This window comes from Macaca mulatta, chromosome 13 (assembly GCF_049350105.2).
Source record: "Macaca mulatta isolate MMU2019108-1 chromosome 13, T2T-MMU8v2.0, whole genome shotgun sequence".
In the NCBI taxonomy this organism is placed as follows: domain Eukaryota; kingdom Metazoa; phylum Chordata; class Mammalia; order Primates; family Cercopithecidae; genus Macaca; species Macaca mulatta.
This window is the reverse complement of record NC_133418.1, coordinates 91764394-91790247: the sequence shown is the minus strand read 5'-3', so window position 1 is coordinate 91790247 and position 25854 is coordinate 91764394. Positions and strand designations below refer to the sequence as shown.

At 39.3% G+C, this 25854-nt stretch overlaps 1 protein-coding gene across 27 annotated transcripts in view; it reads left to right on the top strand.

Annotated features, from left to right (window-relative positions):
- LTBP1 (latent transforming growth factor beta binding protein 1) overlaps positions 1 to 25854 on the top strand; it is a 445556-nt gene that overhangs the window by 223622 nt on the left and 196080 nt on the right. For all 27 annotated transcript variants that reach the window (XM_077959737.1, XM_077959738.1, XM_077959736.1 and 24 more), the window contains 2 exons: positions 9268 to 9492; positions 10683 to 10957. In XM_077959737.1, coding sequence (XP_077815863.1) covers positions 9268 to 9492; positions 10683 to 10957 — 500 coding nt within the window. The remainder of the gene's footprint in view (positions 1 to 9267; positions 9493 to 10682; positions 10958 to 25854) is intronic.

The following is a 25854-nucleotide window of genomic DNA, read 5'->3' as shown; positions in this document are numbered from 1 at the left end:
GTATACTTTACCATCTGCCAATGGAATATTATATAGCTACTAAAATCAATCACTAAGGCTCTGTAGCAATACATGGCATATGTAGCAATACATGGCACATGGCACTACATAGCCAATACGAAGGCTATGTAGTAAGAAAAGAATGCAAATGTAAACTGTAGTGATTAAACTGTAATCTGAACATCCCTCTAGGCTTTACAAATTTGTGGGTGTAGGTAATGTGATGATCAAATCACATTATGCTAGCCCAAGCCCTTGCTTGCTTACCTGCACCTCTCTGCACCCCTGCAAGTGTTTCTGATGATCCCCAAGGGCTACTCCAAAGCCCCCTGAATTACAGGGATGGAAAAGAACCTGTGGATTGTGTCCCCCAGCCACCTCATTTTTGCAGGTGGAGACACTGTAGTCTACATAGTGATTTTGAAGTTTTTGAAGATTGTTGCTGAAGGAGGCCTCAATCTCAAGGCGTTTGGTGTTTCTGCAGCCAACAAATGTTACTGCATTTTTCCTAAGGGTGACAGAGCCTTGAGGTTTAGGAAGCATTAGGAGAGAGCGACAATGACAGCATCTGTGATGAAGAATGTGAAGTGGAATTTTATGACATGCCTGATATATGGAGCTCCTTAGGGTTATGCAAAGTGTAAAACTAGATCAAATTAGATAGCGCACAGCAATGGTGAGGTTGATGATAAATGAACAGGAAGCTATAAACAAAGCTGAGATGATGAATGGCCTCATCCTATCTGGTGTATGTGATAGCGCTTCCTGTCTCCTGGGTTATAAACAGAACATGGTATTGAAGCATTCACTAATGCCCACCAGCATTAAAAATTCAATTCGTGGTATTTTTGGAATTGTTGTTTGCATTAAGGTTGATCTTTTGCACTTGTTGAAATCTGCATTTACTTTAACATTAACTTCATATACCTAGTATTTGATAGGTGGGGATGGAATGAAAATGGTCTTATTAATTTTCAAAGCAGGTAACAAAAAGAGTAATGTCCTATTTGCTTGAATGAACTAAACCAATGGTTAAAATAGTCTTTAAAGTCAGTGATGCTTGGATGGTATCTCACCACCATGTTGGTTTGTTGATGTAATAGCCTTGGAGTTCTGAGGTTAGATCCTATGGAGGAACTTCCTTGTAATGATATCTCTCCACCCCCAACATTTTTGTAGGTATTAATTAGTAAGTTTCTACATCTTCTGGCATGCTTTGTTTTCCTTTTTTCTTTTTCTTCTTTAGAAGACAGGGTCTCTCTGTGTTGCCAAAGCTGGTAACAAACTCCTTGTTTCAAGTGATCCTCCCACCTTGGCCTCCTGCAGTGCTGGGACTTCGGGCATGAGCCACCGTGCCTGGCCCCCAGCATGCTTTTATTTGCTGTTTTAAAAAAGTCACCTCTTTGTCTAGAGCAAGCTTGTCCAACCCCAGCCCATGGACTGCATGTGGCCCAGGATGGCTTTGAATGCGGCCCAGCACAAATTTGCAAGCTTTCTTAAAACATTATGAGATCTTTCTGTGATTTTTTTTTAAAGCTCATCAGCTATCATAAGTGTTAGTGTATGTAATGTGTGGCTCATGACAGTTCTTCTACCAGTGTGGCTCAGGGAAACCAAAAGATTGGAAACCCCTTGTCTAGAGTTTAAAACTAATGGTTACTATTAATATTTGTGAAGTCTTTTCATTCTTGTGATATATAAAATAGAAAACACCTTCATTATAAAAGAGTGAAACAATAATGTATATTTACATCTGGTGTCAAATAAATGCATATATTCTTAAAAAAAAAAACAGACCCAAAGAGATGCTCACTGATGGGGAGTGCTGGGTGCGTCTTTAACTTTTTTAAAGCATTTTCTCTTTGGAACTCTGTTTTGTCTTTTGCATTTACTATGGAGAATACTAGTCTCTTCTCTTACATGTGAAAGAAAATCCCCATACCTTCTTAATGATTATATATTTAGTGAGTTTTAAATTAAAACTTTTAGAAATTTAACTAGAATCTGGCCAACTGGTTATTTAAAAATGTAAAATAAGATTTAAAAACCCAAAGCCAAGTATCCACTGCACATTGAAAGTGTATCCAATAGAATGTCCTGCAGCTATCCGTGTTTTTCCCTGGTTCTGTCTCCTGTGATTCAGATTGCCTAGGTCCTAAGTTTTAATTTATCATTTATATTCTTTGTGTTTTACTCTGTTTACTTTTACAGACTGCCTTGTATCCTTATGGAAATGAACAGGAATTTGGCCTGTGACTGTATCTGAAACCCAGCTTGTCTCCCTTTCTCCCACTTACACTCCAGCCACATCGGCTTCCTCCAGCCATATCAGCTTCCACATCACTCTAGCCACATCAGCTTCCTCTCAGTTTTGGAACCTTTCGAAACCACCTCACCTCAAGATCTTTGCTCAAGTTATTTGTTCTTCTGTAAACACTCTTCTGCCAACTTTTTACCTCTCTGGATTCTTCCCCCTTTAAGTTCAGCTTAAATCTCACTTCCTTGGACAGGTTGTTCTGGACGACCCTAACTCTGTTTTTTTGATGGAGTCTGAGTCAGTATAAGTTAACAGACAGATAATCAAGAATTGATGATAGGCAGTTTTAGAACACAACAACTGTAAATCTCTACATTCCTTAGGGAGAAAACCAGTCCACATCCTTCTTTCTTGGTCGTGTGTAGGACTAGGCCTTCCTGGTTCTTCTGTTCTAGCTTTAGAAGAAGGTAACTGTCTTCTTGGAGTCCAGCCTTTCTTTTTTCCCCTTAGCGATGCATACTGAATGAAAAGGCAAGCATATAGGTTTGGTTTTGTGTAGCGTGGCATAGTTTTTTGTTTGTTTGTTTGTTTGTTTTGACAGTGTCTCACTCTGTTGCTTAGGCTGGAGTGCAGTGGTGCAATCTCAGCTCACTGCAACCTCTGCCTCCTGGGTTCAAGTGATTCTCATGTCTCAGCCTCCCAAGCAGCTGGGACTATGGGTACATGCCACCATGCCTGGCTAAGTTTTGGTATATTTTTAAAGTAGAGATGGGGGTTTGCCTTGTTGGCCAGGCTGGTCTTGAACTCCTGGCCTCAAGTGATCTGCCTGCCTGGGCCTCCCAAAGTGCTGGGATTAAGGTGTGAGTCACCATGCCCAGCCTAAGTAGCATAGGTTCTTTAAGTGAGCAATGGTTTGCTGCAGCATTTAATTATTTTATAACATATTTGTTATCCTAAAGCAGAATGGGGGGAGAAATAATGTGGTAACTTAACTTTCTAAAAATATTACTACCCATCACCAACCAGCCCTGCAAGGGATGTCAACAAAAATGCTGAAGGCCGTTAAGGGAATATTATTCTAATCAGAGACAGGTGGGAAAGTCAAATCAAAATCATGTGTGTGTCTGTTCTGCGAAAGAACAGATACAGGTTTTCCTTCAGATGGAGGTTTGTTTTCCCTGCTCTGCCTTTGCCACAGTAACTTGAAATGGTCTGTCTGCTGGCACAGAAAGCCAGCGAGTGGGTGGAGTGGCCAGGACCCTGCTGCAGGAAGGTCAGGAACATTCTTAGAGTGCCTTTTGGGAACAAGCAGCCGAAGTATTTTTATAGTCAGCTAAGATAACAGGAAAGAGAGAGGCAGGGTCTACCTTTTTATGGTAGAAATTTTTAGAAAATTCAGTTTGCCTGCATTTATATACAAGTCATGAATATTTGTTCATCTAAACAAGGTTCCAGTTCGTGGCACAGAATGTGAATATTATTCTGTCAGCCCAATTACTTGAGTATGGCAAGTTGTTTTACAGACGAAAGTGAATGGTGGAATACAACTGAAACGCCTGACTTGTTTAAAACCTCCAGCTTGTTGTTCTTCCAGCATGGATCCTTTTGCTCATTTTGACCTTTTACAGTTGTACCATGAGATACCTTGAGTGACGGTCACAAAATTACACTTTCTGGAGTAACAGGGTGAAGGCCCACATACCTCTTGTTAATTGTAGTAGTTGCCAGGTGACTCTGTGATGTGATATTGTGAATTATGGCGATGACCAGCAAAGTGTCAAGCTAACAAGGTTATGGAACGTCTCAGCCAGCATTCTACAGTTCACCTTGCTATAATATTTTCTAAAATATATGCCCCATGGCTAGCCTTGTAACCAGCATACCACAAGCATCTCAAGTCAACCTTAAAGATAACTTACTCTTTTCCTCTTGATGTCCTGAGGTTTTATAGAACTTGGGCAGCACAGATGATACATCACTAGATGATGTTTTGAGAGTGGCATGAACTTTGGAAACAGAGGGAAACTATTCATAGTTGAATCCTAAAGTTTGTAGGTCTATTTTCAATTTGTTTCTTTGATATAAATGACTATATAGGTGTAAAAAGACTGCCTGCCACAAAGGGTTCAATACATACTTACAGAACTGAGACAAAGAGCTTTATATTGTCATTTACATTTTAGAAATGCTAGAACTGGAGAATAGATATTTATTATTCATAAAGGGTTATAAATACTAGACTTTTATTGGTTGAAATAAGTCAAGCAGAAACCATTTCCTTTGTAACCAGAGAGACACAGGGTTGTTGGAGTTTAGGGATTATTGCTATATCCACGTATGCTAGTATAGTCCTTGAAACAGCTGTATGGAAGTTATCTCAGGGGTTTAAAGGTAGATTTAAATGAAACTAATTAAGTTCATGATAGATTTCAAAGTCTACTACTGATACTGGAAATACCTTGTAAAAGTCTATTGGTTAGTGTTTCTTTGTTTAAAAAAGGTGGTGTTGGCCGGGCGTGGTGGCTCACACCTGTAATCCCAGCACTTTGAGAGGCCAAGGCAGGCGGATCACAAGGTCAGGAGATCAAGACCATCCTGGCTAACACGGTGAAACCCCGTCTCTACTAAAAATACAAAAAATTAGCCAGCGTGGTGGCGGGTACCTGTAGTCCCAGCTACCCCGGGAGGCTGAGGCAGGAGAATGGCGTGAACCCAGGAGGTGGAGCTTTCAGTGAGCCAAGATGGCGCCACTGCACTCTGGCCTGGGCGATAGAGTGAGACTCTGTCTCAAAAAAAAAAAAAAAAAAAAAGTTGGTGTTTTATATACATATATATAAAATATATATTATATAAAATATATATATATATACACACATATATATACACATACACACAGACACATATATATGTATGTGTACACAGATACACACATTATATTCTAGTATAGATTGATTATAGGGAGCCCTCACTTTGCATCTTAATAATCAATTAAAAAATAATGAGTTCTATGACCTTAAGAATTTTTTGCCAAAGCATTAAAAATATTTTAGTGTAGGTTATTAATATATAGGAAAATCGAAAAAATAGTACAGCTAATATTTATTTAGTACTTGATAATTTAAAATGTTAGAAACATTGAGAGTTAAAATGTTTCATTTCTTTGAGTAAAACTTGGGAATAATTTCAACATGTTTGCTTTTCATTATATAGCTTATGATATGGAGCATTTCTTTTCTTCTGTGAACCATTGTACTCTTTTTTGAGTTTGGCCAAAATGTTGGAAGCTGATCCAAAGTTGTGAAGTAGCTGAGAGTTCCTTTAATGTTAATCCCCTTGGGAATCTTCATCCTGTTCATTTTACAGCCGCCTTCCAATTTCTCATCCAGTATTGTCACTTTGTATTTCTTTGCTGCACTTTCTTTTTTGTTGGCTCATACTGTCTTTCGATTATCCACTTGTGTAAAATGTCCCGTGATTTTTATCCCTCTGGGATGAGGAGACAGCAGAACTCTCTGCTTTGCTGTTTGTGCCTGAACTGAATACGGGATGTGCAGGGACCAATCACCAGCAGGCTTTGAAAGAAGTGACATGATTCGTCACTGGTCGTGGTCCACATCTGTTATTCACATCATGATTTGCGAACTAAAGAGCTAGCAGTGAGGTTTGTATTTCCTGCAGTTACTCAGTTAGTATACCATGGTAACTGAAGTCTGAACCACATCGTTGGGGGACTGGTATTATTTAACTAAAGTATGATAACGGAAATTCACGCGTATTGGAACCATACCAAGTGAGGAGTGCCTGTATTCCAGTTATAGATTATCTGTAGTACATTTAAAGCTTGGCCTAGCTCCCTTTGCTTTACCCGTTACACACTGAGCCTGTCCAGTGTAGCCAAGCTGTGGTGTAGAAAATCAATTCAGAATTGAACTGAGAGTTTCGAAGTCATTGATTCGATCTTGGAGTCAGCTTTGACTTTCTCTTTTCTTACCCAAGACCTCACAGAGTAGATTGAGCACTAGTGCAAATATTTTTCAGACCCCATCCAGCATGGGGAGTTTTGATCTGCAGTCTACACCCTGAAGAAAGTTTCTGGGTTGTCACCTTTGTAATTTTTCCAACTCTGTCCTTCCTCCTCCACTTTCTCCCCTCTTCCTTGTTCCTCCTGTACCCATCATCAAGTTTTACTGATTTTCCCTCCAGCCTTATGTTCCTGCATGTTTCTTTTAGTTCCTGTTGCTATCATCCTAATTATATGGATTTCAATTGTTATAATAGTTTCCTAACTGACTTTCCCACTGTACTCTCTCTCCTTTCCAGCTAATCCCGCATGCCATCACCGGAGTAATCTTCCTGGAACACTCTTGCAGCTTTACTTAATCCTCCGCTTGAAGCCTCCAAAATAACTTACTGATTACAGAATAAAATCCAAAGCCCTTATCAAGCCTGTAATAACTTCCTTTGTCTGACACAAGCCTCCTTCTTCGAATTTATTACCTGATCTCTTCCCTTCCCTCAAGAACCCATAGTTTCAACAACATAGGTTTACTCATTATCTCCCAAATATGCCCACCACCCCTCCTTTCTACACATTGTCTTCCTAAAATGCACTTTTTGATGTCGTCTGAATCTTCACCAGTTTGAAAAACTTATCCTGAATGATCTCTTCTGTGAAGTCTATTTTGACTTCCTAGAAATGTCTTTTCTCCTCTCTGCAGTTCCAAAGGATTTATATTTCATACTTTCCAGTTACTGCTTATTTGCTGATCTGTATTTTTATTTATGTGCTATTTATTTTCTCCATTTAGATTTTAAGTCCTAGATGGGCAGGGACTGAAACTTCTATACCACCAAGAATGGCATTTGACAGAGTGATAGGTATAAATCTATCCCTGCCCTCATTCAGTATTTTCTGGGTTTTTGTTGTTGTTGTTGTTTTTTTTAGCATTTCTTCTAGACATTGGGCTATGTGCTAGCAGTAAAACATAACAAGGTAACTTCCCGACCTCACAGAGCTCTGGTTGAGTGAGGCATACAGAGAAGTAGTCAGTTGATTGTAATGCTGTAAGATGCATGGAATGATGGATAGTGAATCAGATTCATGGAAGCAAGAAGATAAGTGTCAAGCCTAGATGAGGGGCAATGGGAATGCTTCTAGAAGTGAGGTTCAGGCAGAGTCTGAAAGATACATAGGAATCAGGTAGTTGACGGGGGCCAGATGGAAAGAATGTTCCAGGCAGAGGACTCAGTGTGGATAAAGATCTGGAAGGGTGAGAGCACACTGAGGAACTGAATTAAGTTCCATGTAGCTGTATTGTGGAGAATGAGGTAAGATTCCTAAGTGATGAGGTTGCAGAGGATCCCTGTAATGGGCAAAAAGTTGACATCTTTGGTGAATGTCCAGGAGGGAGGACTTCCAGGATCAGATGTTTGAGTAGATAAAATGAGGGAGCAGCACCCAGGTTTTTCTTAAGGATCACTTGGTGGATGGAGGTATTGGAGGGAAGACAATGAGTTCAATTTTGGACATTGTGAATTTGAGGTGCCTATGAAATACGTGCATGGTGACATATAGTTGTAGACAGTTTGAAGCTTGGAAGAAAGCTTTGACCAGGAAATAAAAATTTGGGTGACATCAGTATATGATAGAATGAAATCATAGAGAAAGAGTGTGTAGAGTCAGTAAAGAAGACTTCAAAACCAAACCTTAACACACATCAGTATATAAAGAACAAGTAAAGAGAACAGAGTCTGCAAAGAATGTTAAGATGGAATAGGCGGGAAGAAGGAGCAAAATAGGTGAGTGAGGTGTCCTGGAAACCAAGGGAAGACTGAAATCCATCCATTGGGTTTAGAAACGTGGAAACTGTTCATGACCCTAGTAAGAATAGCTTTTGTGTAGAGGAGGGGCAGGGAAAACATAAACTGGCCCAAGATAGATTGTAGCACATTGAGAAGTCAACAGACAATTATGGTGGAAAGTTTAGTTACGGAGGAGAGGATTTAAAGAGGGTGGAAGCTGGAATGAAATGGAGCTGAGGGGCTTTTATTATAATATTGTCTAAGCTACTGGAAATCTGTGATGTTTAAAGGCTGACAGGAAGAATTCATTAGTGATAAAGAGGTTGACCATAAGCTAAAATAGCCAGAGTTATAACTCCTCTTAAAATTATTTGCTCAGTCTGTCCTGTTATCTTTCAGTATTCTAAATAAGTTAATTCCAGACTAATTTTGGGCTTCACTGAGATCTTGTTACACAAGATTGCAAATTCCTGTAAAGTATGATTCAAACTATTCTACTTATTTGTTCTGGGTAGCATTTAGTGTCTTAAAGAGAGAAAAATTTCAACAAATATTATTTTTATTACTGTCATTTGTTTCTTTGTTTATTCTTTGAGCAAATATATGTAATTTTTAATTTTTTGTGGGTACACAGTAGGTATATATATTTATGGGGTACACAAGATGTTTTGATACAGGCTTGCAATGCGTTATAATCACATCCTGGAGAATGAGGTGAGCAAATATTTATTTAATGTCCATTGTATGCCAGACATTTTTCTAGGTGTCAAGGATATTAAGGTTACCAGGCCATATACACTACCAGGCCATACATACCACTTGTTCTTGAGGAGTTTATCATGTAGGGAGTCAGTTAATGAAATAATTATGGATTGCAAATGGTACTTAAAATGGCATGGTGATAGACAATAATCCTGAGTGGCTACTGTATATACTAATCTTTTCCTATGAACTTTTCTTTACATTGTTGGAGGGAGAATAATTACAAGCTATTAAAGAGTTAAATGACTTAAGATGGAAAGAAAAAAGTAGTGAGTAACAGAGACTACTTTTGGCATAGTGAGTTTACTCCTCTGTTTACCATTTCTAAAGTTCGTGGGACTCTGATGCCTATAATGGGATGTGTGTTTTGCACGTTTTGTTGGTTGATCATTCCTTAGCCTCTGAGAGACTAACAGACTCTCCACTTTTTCTCTTTTCCCTTTCAGTCATTTGCCATCTACCATGTATGAATGGTGGCCAGTGCAGTTCAAGGGACAAATGTCAGTGCCCTCCAAATTTCACAGGAAAGCTTTGTCAGATCCCAGTCCACGGTGCCAGCGTGCCTAAACTTTATCAGCATTCCCAGCAGCCAGGCAAGGCGTTGGGGACGCATGTCATCCATTCTACGCATACCTTGCCTCTGACCGTGACTAGTCAGCAAGGAGTCAAAGGTAAGCTTTTTTCTTTCTGCCCATTTGCCAGACCTCTGTTAACCTGCCAAACCCACATAGAAGTCAAGGATCTGCAGATGGCCGGGGGTGGTATTGAAACAGAAAGGAGTACATGATTTGTGGCCTGAGAAATGGCAGTAGAGACAGAATGTGGGCCCAGGTATGTAGCTGCAGTTCTTTCTAGGCCATAGAGAATTGGTATCTAGGAAAAAAGAAAATAAAAAGGAGCCCATTTTTCTCTAGTGACTCTTACCCCCAAGAGCTAATAAATGTGCATGGCACTGTTCTGACAAGGCCTGGGAAACGGGAAGATGAACAAGACAGTGTTCTGGCCCTTACAGCATTAATAAGCTAGTGGATCGCACAGTACCTGCTGGTGAACTTTGTAATTAAAGAATGCTTGGTTTCAGTTGTAAACGATCATTTAACCTCACTGGACTTCAATTTGTTCATTTGTAGAGGAAAGTAAACTAGGTCACTTGGAGCTCAAAAATTCTATGACGAATTCATCCTTTTAAACCTGGCATTTTTATAAATGCACACTTTTGAAAAGGGGGTCATAGGAGTTTACTGGCTCTAATTCTTTAAAACATGAATCCTTGCATCAGGAGATGAGATTTTTGTTTGAAAGCTGTAGAACGTAGCTTGTTATAGATAAAAAATAATGCACTTTGGTATTTTGTGTGTGTGTATGTTACAAGTAGCACAAAAATAACAGGTACTCTATTGTTTAAGGGTAAGAGAATTGTGCCTTGTAAAATTGGGTTTTTTCTTTTAATAGAAAAATGTAAATCCTAAAATTTTTATGATAGAAATTGCATGAGAAATTCAAAACTAATCAAATGCTTGATCTTTCTGATGAACATTTGATAAAATTTATCTGCTTAGAACAAGCAGGATGCATTTCACAGCTTTATGACTTTGGAAAAGAATATTTTAGTCTCATGAATATGTTACTGTTAAAAGTTTTAATTTCTCTCTATAATTTCAAATTTTAAAAAATACAAATTCAGGCTTAATTTTTATTTTGCATGTGCCCTTAAGAATTTTGATGGCTATGCAGCAAAGTGCTGCACATTATATAAATATGTGTGCATGTGTGTTTATAAAATTTACTTTCATGTTTTAAAACTTTTGGTTTGCCTGTTAGTTATTCAGGACTAACAAGTTTTCCTCTCAATCTGTTTTAGTGAAATTTCCTCCTAACATAGTCAATATCCATGTGAAACATCCGCCTGAGGCCTCCGTCCAGATACATCAGGTTTCAAGAATCGATGGCCCAACAGGCCAGAAGACAAAAGAAGCTCAACCAGGCCAATCCCAAGTCTCTTACCAAGGGCTTCCTGTCCAGAAGACCCAGACCATACATTCCACATACTCCCACCAGCAGGTCATTCCTCACGTCTACCCTGTGGCTGCTAAGACACAGCTTGGCCGGTGCTTCCAGGAAACCATTGGGTCACAGGTAAGCATCATCACCAAGCCTGCTTTAGTAATGTGTTACAGATATGGTATCATTTTAACAAGAAAGCCAGACTTGATAAAAATGGTTTTTATAAAAAAGGCTTTAACAAACTATGACTCGTGGCCATATTTTTGTAAATAAAGTTTTATTGCCACACTCATAGCCACACTAATTCATTTACATATTTTCATGCTATGACTGCAGAATTAAATAGTTCCAGTGAGAACACATGGTCTGCAGAACCTAAAATATTTACTGTGTGTCTTTTTACAGAAAAAACTTACCAGTCCCTGATGTACAGAATACATTTATTCATTTGTTTATTGATTGATTGATTGAGTTGGAGTCTCACTCTGTTGCACAGGCTGGAGTGCAATGGCACAATCTTGGCTCACTACAACCTCCACCTCCCAGCTTCAAGTGATTCTCCTGCCTCAGCCTCTCAAGTAGCTGGGATTACAGGCACATGCCACCACTCTCGGCTAATGTTTTTATTTTTAGTAGAAACGGGGTTTCACCGTGTTGGCCAGGCTGGTCTTGAACTCCTGACCTCAAGTGGTCTACCCACCTCGTCCTCCCACAGTGCTGGGATTACAGGCATGAGCTACTGTGCCTGGCTTCCAAAGATGTTTCTGGAAGTCCATGATTACCTGTTTCTATTTTTTCAGTTAGGATGATCTGTGTATAAAACATGTGTCAGGCATGAGATATGGTATAGAATATATATTCCGCAAAGATGCTTGAAAATATTTTTGCCTTTTGCAATAGTTTTGTTCATGAGTTTTGAATTCATTGTGCAATAATAATTCATGTCATCTTTGACAGGAAGTAATATTTCATGTTATCTTTTATTTTCTTATAAAAATTCAGGCCAGGTGCGGTGGCTTATGCCTGTAATCCTAGCATTTTGGGAGGCTGAGGCAGGTGGATCACCTGAGGTCAGGAGTTTAAGACCAGCCTGGCCAACATGATGAAACCCCATCTATACTAAAAATGCAAAAATTAGCCAGGTGTGGTGACAGGCACCTGTAATCCCAGCTACTTGGGAGGCTGAGGCAGGAGAATCGCTTGAGCATGGGAGGTGGAGGTTGTAGTGAGTTGAGATCACACCACTGCACTCCAGCCTGGATGACAAGAGCAAGACTCAGTCTCAAAAGAAGGAAAAAAAAAAATCATAAATTGCAAGGTATAGTGCAGGAGTTGCTTGAAGTATAACTTTAGGCCTATATTTATATCATAAGGTGAGAGAAAGGCAAAATTTTCTTTAAAACTCATCATTGAATGTGCATGGTGAAGATAACCTAAAAGTATTGGTTCCTGCACTTTATTATGTGATAATGATGGAGGCTCCATTCTGTGGTTTCCCTCCTGTCTTTTGGTTATGGTTTAAACCCCTCATGAGAAGACTAGATGAGATACATTTATTATTATTCCTCTGCTATGTCTTGAATATTAAAAATATATCATGTGTGTGTATATATGCATGTGAAATACTTGGGGGTAATAGAACTAATTATCACTGCTTTAGACACCTGGGAAACACTTTTAGGTACTAAATCAGTGGTAGGATTGTCACCTTTCTTCTAGGAGAAGGAGGGAAGATTGTTGACCTGAATGGAAGGCAGCGTGTGGGAATGGAAAGAGCATCCTTGTGGAGTTGTGAGACCTTGATTAGAGCTGTGAGCCCAGCACTCGGCAGGAGGGAAGCAGCTTCCTTATCTGCAAAGTAGAGATAAGACGTGGGGCTCATGAGACTTTGTTAAGATTAATCAAGATAATTGTGAGCCCTGCTTTGCAAATATTATAGAACTATGCAAATATTAGCTTAGAGAATATTTATCAAGATAGAGTCAAACTTAAGCAACCATCTACTATGACTGTTTTTATATCATGTGCTTTCAGTAAGACAGGGACAGCATCGATCCCACAAACACAGCCCTCATTGGCCTGTGGACACCTGAAATGCGACTACAGGGGACCTAACGTGGCTTTTCATTCCCCAGTTTTGCAGATGCTTTTGGGAGAAGGAACACCATCAATTTAAATGTAGCTTAAAAGTAAAGACAATGTTTATGCTGAGGGTGGGTTTTGACAAAGACAGTGGGGCTGAAGATAAACTTTATACACTTCACAGCTTTGCACTGAACTGCTCTTGGAGAGGGAGGACAAATTTGGTGCCATTTGCATTGTTTAGTCATTCCAGCTTAGGTTGGTCAGGGAGAAAGGAAAAAGCAGATCTTTTTAAAATTGTGTGCCCAGTACCTTCCTCCCCGTTTCCAAGTTGGAACACAGATGATAAAAAGCAAGAAAATGAGGCATAACAAACTTGTTATTCTTGTACAATATTAGGTGATTGCTGACAAGAAAAGATGAAAAGATACTATTGACTTGTAAGCCTAGAGTATACAATTGAAATGAATTGGCTAATTGATGGAATTACCCAAATAATTAAAACTCAGCGGGATACTTTTGTCTTATCTGCATACATCTCTGACTTTTGGTCTAAAAGATCCAGACAGTGATCTCAATTCTTAATTCATTTTGCATGTGTATTCACTCATACACAGCTTCAAAATAAGACCTATTTTTTGGAAAGCATTCTCAGTATATATTTATTGGTCTTCCTGTTCATGAGGAATGTTGCTGGATGCCAAAGGCTGCCCAATTAATTTGTGCAATTAGGGTGAACCAGGCATTTAAAAAATGCATTACTGACAAATAATCAATAGTGTTTAGGTGTATCCTACAATCCTACAAAGGAGTTTGAAAACATTTGTGCTTTCTTGCTGTGGTTGGTTTGCAAACGTAGCTATAATCAGGAGTTATAGGTAGATTTTAAATGGCAGAAAATCAAAAACAAAAACAAAACCCTGGATAAATGCTCACTATTGTTTGCTCAGTGGAGCCCTCTTATTAGTTGCAAATGTCAACCATTGAGACTTTTAATGCAACAGTTACCAATAAACATCTATGTGTATATATTGCTATGAGAGGTCATATACAAAATAAATTTGACAGAGATAGCCCTTGTTTCTGTGGCACATTCTAATAATTAGGTAGTAAACGTGGGATTGAAAACTCAAGATGAACTGTGATCAATGTATTTAAATTCAGGAAAGCTTTGTAGAGTAGAATTTCAGAACTGTTTGGATGGTGGAGGAAAATGGATGATTGATGAGGAAACCAAGCTCACAGAGCAGAAAGGGAGAGTAATTAAACAGAGGAAAGAGAACAGTACAAGAAATGGGCAAGGAAGAGCTGTCAGAAGAGATCAGAGAAGTAAAATAGCTTAGGATTCTTGGCAGGCTCTTGCGCAAATATTAAGCCTCTTAAATCTGAGGCATAGTGCAGTATAAATGACTTGCTGGCAAGGTCAGCGTGTTAGGAAGCCCCTTTGACCAAGTGGTCAACTCAGCATCATTAATAGTGGGGCAGTCTGACCTATGTGCCTCCTGCTGTGAGACAGTATAGAGTTTGCAGAATTACCTATGAAGCCTTCTTGCCAAATATATCTAACCTGAATCTAATCAAACCCTTAGACTTAACCCCAAGTTTATAGGGAATATGAAGGGTAAAGAAACAAGTTAAAAACATCACACTCAGACAGAAAAAACAATCAGACATTTACAATATAGGGCATTATTGCCTGGTTTCTTAAAAAAAAAAAAAAAAAAACAGTGTAAAAGAAAGTGAGATGATGTTTGTAGGAAGAGACTACAGAGACACAAAAAATAAGTATAATATATTCACCTTAATTAAATCTTGATTAAAAAAAAAAAAAGCCAGATCTAAGAGATTTTGGGAATAGTTGGGGAAATTTGGACGTGAGCTCTGTGTTAGTCCGTTTTGTGTTGCTGTAACAGAATGCCACAGACTGGGTAATCTATAAAGAAAAGACATTTATTTCTCACTGTTTTAGAGGCTGTGAAGTTCAATATCAAGGTGCCAGCATGTGACCAGGGCCTCCTTACTAAGTCATCCCATAGCAGAAGGACAAGAGAACATGAGAGAGCAAAACGGGGCTGAACTTGCTTTCGTAACAAGCCCACTCTGGTGATAACTAACCCACTCCCAAGATAATGCCATTAATGCATTCATGAGGGAAGACCCTCTTATTAGGTCCCATACTCCTAACACTGTCGCTTTCAGGGGATTAAGTTTCTAACATATGAACTGTGGGGGACACATTCAAACCATGGGAAATGTCGTTAGATGATATTTTGGCATTATTAGTTTTCTTGTGTGTGATAATAGTATTGCAATTATGTAGGAAAATGTCTTTATTCTTTTTCGTTTGTTTTTTTTGAGATAGAGTCTCACTCTGTGGCCCAAACTGGAATGCAGTGGTGTGATCTCAGCTCACTGCAACCTCCGCCTCCCTGGTTCAAGGGATTCTCCTGCCTCAGCCTCCTGAGTAGCTGAAGTTGCAGGCATGCACCACCACACCCAGCTAATTTTTGTATTTTTAGTAGAGACGGGGTTTCACTATGTTGCCAGGCTGGTCTTGAACTCCTGACTTCAGGTGATCCACCTGCCTCGGCCTCCCAAAGTGTTAGAATTACAGGCATGAGCCACTGCACCCAGCAGGAAAATGTCCTTATTCTTAATAGATGAATGCTGAAAGTTTTAGGGGCGAAATTCCATGATGTTCATAATTTACAGGCACACTTTGTTTTATTGCACCTCACTTAGCTCTTTGTGTCTTTTACAAATTGAATGAAGGTTGTGGCAACCCTGCTTATTGGCAAGCAAGTTTTTCTGACAGCAGGTTCTCACTTTGTGTCTCTGTCACATGTTGGTAATTTTTGCAATATTTCAAGACCTTTTCATTGTTATATCTGTTATGCAGATATGTGTGATAAGTGATTTTTGTTACTATTGTAATTGTTTCGGGGCATCACAAAGCACACCCATATAAGATGGCAAACTTAATTGATAATGTGTATTCTCTGACTGCTCTACCAACTGGCCATTCCCCCATCTCTTGCCCTCTCTTCAGTCATCCCTATTGGCTGAAACACAACAATATTGAAATTAGGCTAATTAATAATACTACAATGGCCTTTAAGTGTTTAAGTGGAAGAGTCACACATCTCTCACTTTATTTATTTATTTATTTATTGAGACAGAATCTTGCTCTGTCGCCCAGGCTGGAGTGCAGTGACATGATCTCGGCTCACTGCAAGCTCTGCCTCCCGGGTTCATGCCATTCTCCTGCCTCAGCCTCCTGAGTAGCTAGGAAAACAGGTGCCCGCCACCATGCCTGGCTAATTTTTGTATTTTTAGTAGGGATGGAGTTTCACCATGTTAGCCAGGATGGTCTTGATCTCCTGACCTCGTGATACACCCTCCTCGGCCTCCTAAAGTGCTGGGACTACAGGCCTGAGCCACCGAGCCCGGCCACATCTCTGGTTTTAAATCAGAGGCTAAAAATGATTAACCTTAGTGAGGAGGGCATGTTGAAAGCCAAAATAAGCCAAAAGCTAGGCCTTTGCCTCAGTTAGCCAAGTTGTGAATTCAAAGGAAAAGTTCTTGAAGGAAATTAAAAGTGCTACTCCAGAGAGTACATGAATGATTAGAAAGTAAAACAGCCTTGTTGCTAATACGGAGAGTGTTTGAGAGAGGTCTAGAACCACCAACATTCCCTTCAGCCGAAGCTTAATCCAGAGCTAGGTCCTAACTCTCTTCAATTCTCTGAAGACTTGGAGAGGTGAGGAAGTTGCGGAAGAAGAATCTGAAGCTAGTAATGGTTGGTTCATGAGGTTTAAAGAAAGAAGCTATCTGCATACCACAAAAGTACAAGGTGAAGCAGCAAGTGCTGATGCAGAAGCTGCAGCAAATTGTCCAGAAGGTCATTGATAAAGGTGGCTGTACTAGGCAGCCTTATACTGGAAGAAGATGCCATCTGGGACTTTCATAACTAGAGAGAAAGTCATTGCTTGGCTTCAGAGGACAGGCTGGCTCTCTCGTTAGGGGCTAATGCAGCTGGTGACTTTAAGTTGCAGCCAATGCTCATAGGCTGTTCTGAAAATTCTAGGGCCCTTAAGAACTATGCTAAATCTACTCTGCCTGTGCTGTATAAAGGGAACAGCAAAGCCTGGATGACAGCACATGTGTTTGCAACATGGTTTACTAAAGATTTTAAGACCACTGTTGAGACCTGCTGCTCGGAAAAAAAGATTCCTTTCAAAATATTACTGCTCATTGACAGTGTACCTGGTCACTCAAGAACTCCGATGGAGATGTACAAAAAGATGAATGTTGTTTTCATGCCTGCAATCACAACACCCATTCTGAAGCCCATAGATCAAGGAGTCATTTTGACTTTTAAGTCTTATTATTTAAGAAATATATATTTTATATTATTTATATTATTTATATTATTTAAGAAATTATTATATTATTTAAGAAATATATTTTTTAAGGCTATCACTGCCATAGATCATGATTCCTCTGGTGGATTGGGGCAAAATAAATAAAAAGGTTTCTGGAAAGGGTTTGCCATTCTAGATGCCATTAGGAACATTCATGATACATATGAGGAGGTCAAAATATCAGCAATAAAGATATTTAATTAAATTAGATACTGGAAAAAGTCAAAGCCAACCCTTATGAATGACTTTGAGGGATACAGGATTTCAGTGGAGGAAGGCACTACAGTTGTGGTGGAAATAGCAAGAGAACTCAAGTTAGAAGTGGATCCCGAAGATATGACCAAACTGCTGCAATCTCATGTTCAAACTTGAATGGATGAGGAGCTGCTGCTTATGAATGAGCAAAGAAAGTGGTTTTGTGAGATGAAATCGACTCCTGGTGTAGATGCTGTGAACATTGTGAAATGGCAACAATGGATTTAGAATACGCTATAAATTTAATTGATAAAGCATTAGCGGGGTTTAAGAGGACTGACTCATTTTGAAAGTTCTAGCATGGGTCAAATGCTATCAAACAGTATCACTTGCTACAGAGAAATATTTAGTAAAAGGAAGAGTCAGGCAAAGCTGCAGACTTCATTGTTGTCTATTTTAAGAAATTGCCACAGCCACCGCAACCCTCAGGAACCCCCATCCTGATTGGTTGACAGTCATCAACATCAAGGCAAGACTCTCCACTGGCAAGAAGGTTATGACTCGCAGAAGGCTCAGATGATTATTAGCATTTTTAAAGCAATAAAGTGTTTTAAAATTAAGGTATGTACTTTAAGGCATAGCGCAACTGCAAACTTAATAGATGACAGTATAGTGAAAACATGACTTTTATTTGCACTGGGAAACCAACAAATTCATGTGACTGACTTCATTGTGGTAGTCACTTCATTGCAGTGGTCAGGAACTGAACCCGCAACATATCTGAGGTATTGCCCGTGGTTTCAGATGTATTTTACACACAAGTAGCACAAACTTGATTCTTGAGCGGTTCATTTGCAGATAGGTGTTCATTGTGTTATCCTTTGACTATCTCAGTGTGTTTGAAAATTTTTTAGAAAGAAGGGGGAAAATGTTAAAATTTCCTAGACTTAGAAATAGAATAGTATACTTTAAAGCTGAATTTAAAAGCTTTCACTGTAATACATTTAGAGACTTTTTAGAAACAAACTTAAAGTTTTTAACTGTTTAACAGAGGTGTTGGGCGGGTGTGAGGTGACCTGAGGCCAAGGAAGAGAAATTGACCTTGTGAAATGACCAAGGGCCAATCTAAGAAGTCAAGTTGAAAATAAAGGAGATGACTGTAGGGGATTTTGTGAAGAATCAAGCAACAGGATTGCGTTTACAGGCTGTTGTAAAGACAAAGATCATGAAGAAAGGGACTATTCTGAATTTTCTTGCTTCACAAATCAGCTAAATAAATGCTCACTAGAATTGATTACCTGACCCTTAGGGCAGGGAGGATTGTGAGAAGATGAGCACTAACATCTTTGTTTCAAGCAGCCTCATCCTTGATTAATATTAGGAAGGGTGTACTCTTAATTATCAGTCAGGAAGTCCAGGCTGTTTTAGAGATGGAATGATAGAGAATTAATGGAGAAAATTTAGTGATCAGTGAATAGATTTGCTGAGGATAGTTAAATTCATGACCACAGAGGACATTTCTTTGGATTGCATTATAATGAGAAAAGAGCAGGAATAATGGAGTTAAAAGTTTCTGTAGTGTTTTCCCACCTTGACGGAGAATGCCAACCTATAGGGAAAAAACCATTTCTATTGTTTTGTTTTTGTAAAAAGTTACGTTTAGTATTTCAGAGTTCTAAAAATAATGTTTAACAATCAGATAAATCATTGATTTTTATGTGAATCAGGCTGTCTATACAGGCAGTCTCTATAGGCATCACTAAATCTCCTATATTCAAAGAACAGAAATTAGTCTAATAGAACTATATAGGGTGACAGACAGGAATGGTTTTCTTGAATATAAATCAAGTATGAAGTAGTTGGCAGGTCCTAATTTTGGCAGAGTTAGGTTTCTGTGCTACCTGGAGTAAATTGTGGTAGTCTACATATATTTGAAAACATTTGCAAGAGTTTGCTCACTGACTGTTAGAATTACAACTCCAGTGGTTACAATTACCAGCCACTTCAGGGTAATCTCATGTTTTCACAGGCTTAAAACCCGAACATTTCCATGGTAGTTATCATCTCTGAGGAGAGGCCAAGTTTCAGAAAATACCCCTCCAATCTATCTTTGCATCATAGCAACATTAAATATATTTATCTTTTTTACATAAAAATCAATTGTATAAGGGTGTCCTTTGTTTTTAAATTGGTTCTCTTAACAGTGACCTAAATTCAAAGCTTATTTTGCATCTGACTTTTTGATTGCCTCAAACATGTTTTATTGATTGCCCAATTGCTGGAAACAAACGTTTAGTGACCTAGTTATGCCAGATGGTATGAAAAGGCCTTGTATGGGAAGCATTTCGAATAGCAATGTAGAGTTCGGGGTCCAGCTTCCATGCTGAACCTGCCCATTGCCTGGCTGCACAAGCCTGTGCTCTTTGTTGAACCCAGGAACCTGCCACGTAATCAGACAGAGGCATTATAAGGGGAGACAGAAAATTCAGGTGCTTCAAGATTTCCTATTTCAAAATGCCGAAAGAGCAGAAAATTTCACATATAAATACCTGAGTTAATTAATATATACAGAATATGTTTTAAGTACAGCACTCTAACACAGATAAAAGATGATCAGATAACACATGAACCCACTTTTATAGTTTGCAACTATAAAACTCTTAGAAGAGATTTTAAAAGCCGTAAGAGACAAACTTTAAGATGAAGGTCTTTAATACATATTCTACAGAAGAAAATAAACTTTATGTGGATTAGGAAGAAAGGAAAGGACTGGAGTTGATGTGGAATCCTGATATCATTGGAAAAACTCTTTTTTTATTTCCTTTAATTATTGGTCATATAAATAATAAGCCCTAGGGCAAAATTGGGTTAAAGTGACACAAGAACTGTTTGGGATTCTATTAGAGATGCCAGAAGTTGTTCCAGCAGTTCTCTTTGGACAGGAAAAATGGAAACAGAATGGGCCATTGGAGAAAAAGATTATTTAATTGAAGATAGGTCTCTTTTGGCAGATGCGTTCAGTAACATCCTAAGCTCTAAAGCTTAGCACTGGAACACACACATACACACACACACACACACCCCATTCTAAAGGGCCAAATGGATATACTTAGCTTTTGTTTTAAAAAACTTAAAAAAATAAGCTTAATGGAGAAATTAACAGGAAAATATGAGCTCATTGAGGTGGAAAGTATCCTAATTGCATGGCTGAAATTACTTTTTTTTTTTTTTAAGAGTTTCAATTCTTTTGTCACAGGACTTTGAATAAAGAAAAGTATTTCTTGGTTTCCACTGGACAAAAGCCAATAAGAAGCTGGGGAAATAGATGTGATGCCTGCCAGCTCCACATGGGAGAAAAAAGATGGTTAGATGGTTGGGTAGATGCAGATGAGATAGGCACTTTGGAAATCTTTTCTCAGAGGTGAGAAATGGTGTTCATTTAGGGGAGCTGAGACATTGAGTTCTGCTCAGAAACCCGCTCTTGAATTTCCACAGTATCTCTTCTGTCCTGACAACCCGAATATTACTGGGATGAAGCCTAAATCTATGATTAAAAACAAAAAAACAAAAAAACACCTAGTTTGATCATGACAGAGTAATGCCAGAATTATTGTAACACTTTTCACACTGGTTATTCTCTAAACTGAGTCCATAAACTATGTAAATATATTAGAAGTCTAAAGAAAAAAAATGGTTATAAAGCATCTTACTTATGCAATCTCCCTTGTGTGGAAGGGGAGCTGAGCCAGGCTGGGTCAGCAGAGGGCAGAGGTGAATTGTGGCTCTTTCTTCCTCCCCATTGCCTGAGGCCACACGCCCTTATGGATAGGGCCCTCCCAGGTGATCTTGGACCAGTGCAGTGGCCTGCCTTCTTTTGGCGGAGCTGCTGGGCAGTGGCTGGGGAAGGTGAGGCTGAGGCTACTAGACATCTGTCTTTTTGCTGAGCAGAGAGCTCAGTTGGAGTGTGTGCTGATTGCATTTACTGAAGTTTGGCTTTCTTGAGGTGGAATAAGTCATTAACACCAGGCACTTCCTATGCCATCTGGGCTTTTCTTCAGTGTCCCACTCAAGTACTCCTTTGGCATGATCTAAGAAATATTTAATTGAGTGTTAGTGAATCTGGTTGTCTCTTGTGCCTCTAAAATGGCTGCTCTCTGTAGCCATCCGTGCCAAACCTTACCTGCGTCAACAGCTGAAGGTATCACCGAAGGTGTCCTACACATCTCAGTGATAGGTGCTGGAACTCTTAAGTGTTTGCTGGTCTTGTTCCAGGAACCTCTGCCAGATTGACTTTCATGCAGGGGCCCTCTAGCCTGGAGTCAAGAAAGATCAGTAAAGACAGGGGTAAGATCCAAAGAGGAAAAACACCGCATGTGAGAGAGAACATGTCTGCGTGTCACTGGGCTCCTGCCAGTGGAGAGGAGAACTGCTCGTTTTACTTGGATTGAGAATGTAGGGCTGGGACATTAGGATAATCAAAATATAGATTCTTAGAACTTCAGAGAATGGGTTGTGACCCAGACATTACCCTTCGTGCAGCCCAGTATCCAGTCTTTACCCAGGCAGATGTCTTCTGGGAACCAAAGAGACTGTCAGCTTTAAGTGTCCACCTGCCCTGACCTGTTTAAGAGAAGCAAGCCTGTGTTTCTTCATTGGTTCTCCCTAAGCCCCTCCTCTCAGACTTTTTCTTTTCATTTTATTGGCAATGAAAATGCCTGACCTGTTTAAGAGAAGCAAATCTGTGTTTCTTCATTGGTTCTCCCTAAGCTCCTCCTCTCAAAGACTTTTATATTTTTTCATTTTATGGGCAATAAAAATGCCTTTATCATGACATGGAATATCAAATTACCATATTTTATACCTCTAGGGCTCACTAAAATAATATACCTATTAATAATTAGACTCCTGTTTCTACATAGGATTAAGCACTGAAAATAATAATTATGGAGCGGCTCAGAGTAGAAGCATGCTGAGCTACTTCTGATATTGGCAAAGTGGTAAGATTTTATGGTCACTGTGTTTGAAGATGACAGTTCTGAGCATGTTGGAAATAGTTTTAAGAGATGATGGCTTGAATTGATGGTTGATTTTGGCTCTATACATTATAAGAGATGGTTTCAGGATTTATGGCTGGTATTTCTAGGCTCTGATGGTCTGATGTGGCTCTGTGCTATCCCTCAAAATTGAGATTTGCTAAAATGAAGGGAATCAACTGGTTTACTAAAAAATCAGTCCGCTAAAATCTGCCCCATAAAGTTGTAGCAGAAAAGCAACAATTTTTTTTTTTTTTTTTGCCGTATATTGAAGAGGACAAAGCTCTTTCCTGAACCTTCTCTAAGACAATGATAGTACTGTTTTTTCCTTTCTCATCTTTCCATTTTTTTCTCCTCTTCTGTCTCCTTTTTTAAATAAAATAATTCATATATAGAATTGAATGTTCTATTTCAACAAGGTCACTTTATGAGACTGTGCATTTACTCTAGTGACACTGCCATTGTGCAAAGAGCTTGGACACGTCTGAACAAGACTTGCGACCATTGAATATTTAAAGTATGTCTCTAGCCTTGAAGAAAATTCTAAAATTCAAAATATTTTGAATATTTCTAAATATTTTAAACAAAGAGAGCAATGCCTCCAAGATGACCACTTTGCAGAAGACTGGTGTAGAATGTGCAAGCTCTAACGGAGTTGTTAAAGAATATGGTCTTAATATTCTGTGACTTCGAGGTAAGCCTCTTTTTTTTTTCTTTTCCTTTTTCTTTTTTTAAGAGATAAGGTCTCACTCTGGTGCCCAAGCTGGAGTGCAGTGGCAGGATCATAGCATGCTGCAACTTCAAACTCTCGGGCTCAAGTGATCCTCCTGCCTCAGTCTCCCAAGTAACTAAGAGTACAGGTGTGTGCCACCACACCTGGCCATGGGGCAAGCCTATTTGTAAGACAACACATTTTTATAAAACAAATAGCTGATTTGACCTTCAAAACAATCAGGTGAGACAGGAAAAGCAGATGATTATATCTCCCATTTATTTATGTGAAATTTGAGGCTCATAGATTGGGACTATTATGACACTCATAGAGTGTTGGTATTTCCAAGATGATAGCTGTCTCTTCATTTTAGCAAACTCATCATATCTTAGACTCTCAGTTTCTTCATTTTTCAAGTAACTGGGTTGGCTAAGGAGACTATCAAGGTGTCTTTGAGCCCTCCAACGTTCTGTGATGATTTCTACATCTTTGTTCTTTTCTGTAATCTTAGACACCACCGGTGCTGACATATGCACAGGCCATATGGACAGATCAATGTCAAATAGAGTGAATGAATAACTACACTGGTCTCTCAAATCCTACTGACTTGAAAGACTCCTCTCTAGTATCAGTTTCTCTGAAAAGCTTTTTAGTGCTTCTTCAACCCACACTTCTCTCTGTTCCTTATATCTTTACTGCATTTAGAATCTAATCAGTTTTGAATTTAAATATTTTAAAGTTGTTGCTTTTGTACCTTGTTTCTCTTTCTCACCAGTGTGCACTTTTTATAAGGCCAGGATCACTTATGAATTGATCTCAGAACTAGGCACAGATGAATTGTGGGTAAATAGGTTAGTCTAGGTTGTGCTGCAGTAACACATTAGCATAACAAAGTTTACGTTTTGTGTGCATTAGACATCTTATAGGTGAGCAGAGGACTCTGCTCTGTATATTTCAGGGACTTGGGTTGATAGTGGTTCCATCATGTTACTGCCATGTTATCCAGAATATATGGCTTCCTTAATTCCTACAGCAGGGAACAAGAGGTTCTGCGAAGGACCACACTCATTATCTTTCCCATTGCCCCCTGTTCAGAATGAGTCCCATGGCCATACCTGTTAGTGCTATGGATGGAATTATGCCTCCCATCCCCAAATTCCTATGTCGAAGCCCCAAACCCCAATGTGACTGTATTTGGAGACAGAGCCTAAAAGGAGATAACTAAGGTTAAGTGAGATCATAAGGGCAGGGCCCTGATGTGATAGGACCGGTGAGCTTGACCTCTCTGTTGCTTTCCCCACACACTTGCACAAAGAAGAGTTCATGTGAGCACACAGCCAGATGGCAGCCACCCGCGAGCTAGGAGGAGGGGCCTCACCAAAAATCCACCATGTTGGTACCATAATCTTGGGTTTCCAGCCTCCAGAACCGTGAGGAAATTAAAAAAAAAAAATCTATGATTTAAACCACCCAGTCTATGGTATTTTGTTATGGCAATCCAACAGATAGTTTTGGAGCTGGGAAATGTAGGGAAACAAGTGGCTCTTTGGGGAACAATGGATGTTTCTGCCAGAAGAGTCAGGGCAGTGGGCAAGACAGACATGGTTCCCTGCACCCAGGGATCTAAATGAACCTGTTAGTGTTATTTGTGGCTTTCAGTTTTTCTACATGACTTGCAACCAAACCACAGGTAATTATTAGTTTTGAGTTCTGTGTACTTGGAAGAGACACAGAAAAAACGGAAAGCTTAACCAAATGAGGCATGCATTATAATTTCACATAGTGCTATGAGGCCTAAAATGTTTTTGGTTCCTTTCATTATCTCTATATAGACATAAAGCTTAATATAGAAGATTTATCTCAATATGGTTGCAGGAATAAGCGCTGGAGGCCAGGCGTGGTGGCTCACGCCTGTAATCCCAGCACTTTGGGAGGCCAAGGCAGTCAGGAGATCGAGACCGTCCTGGCTAACATGGTGAAACCCCGTCTCTACTAAAAATACAAAAAATTAGCCGGGTGTGGTGGTGAGCACCTGTAGTCCCAGGTACTCAGGAGGCTGAGGCAGGAGAATGGCATGAACTTGAGAGGTGGAGCTTGCAGCAAGCCGAGATCGCGCCACTGCACTCCAGCCTGGGCGACAGAGCGAGACTCCGTCTCAAAAAAAAAAAAAAAGAAAAAAGAAAAAAAGAAAGAAAGAAAGAAAGAAGATTGGAGAAGATAGGCATTTATGGTCATGATTTTTGGGGGTATTCAGGTTGCTATGTCGTAATAATCATGCCTGTATGCACGTCTTTATTTTCTCTCTCAACATGAGTCTTTCTTTTTAGACACATTCCTGGTAATCAAAGTTAAAATAAATCTGATCTACTCCCCATCTAGTACTAGGGTTTATGATGTGATTTGTGTTGTTTCGCCCCAAGGAAAGGCTAACAGGAATTATGGTGTCAGAATAGAATCATGACAATACTGTACTTAAATTTTCTTTTTGCAACTTAAGAGCAAAACACACATATCACAGCCTGGAAGAAGACTTGACTGTTGAAATGTTCAAATCATTGTAGAGGCGGATAAAATAGGCAGCTC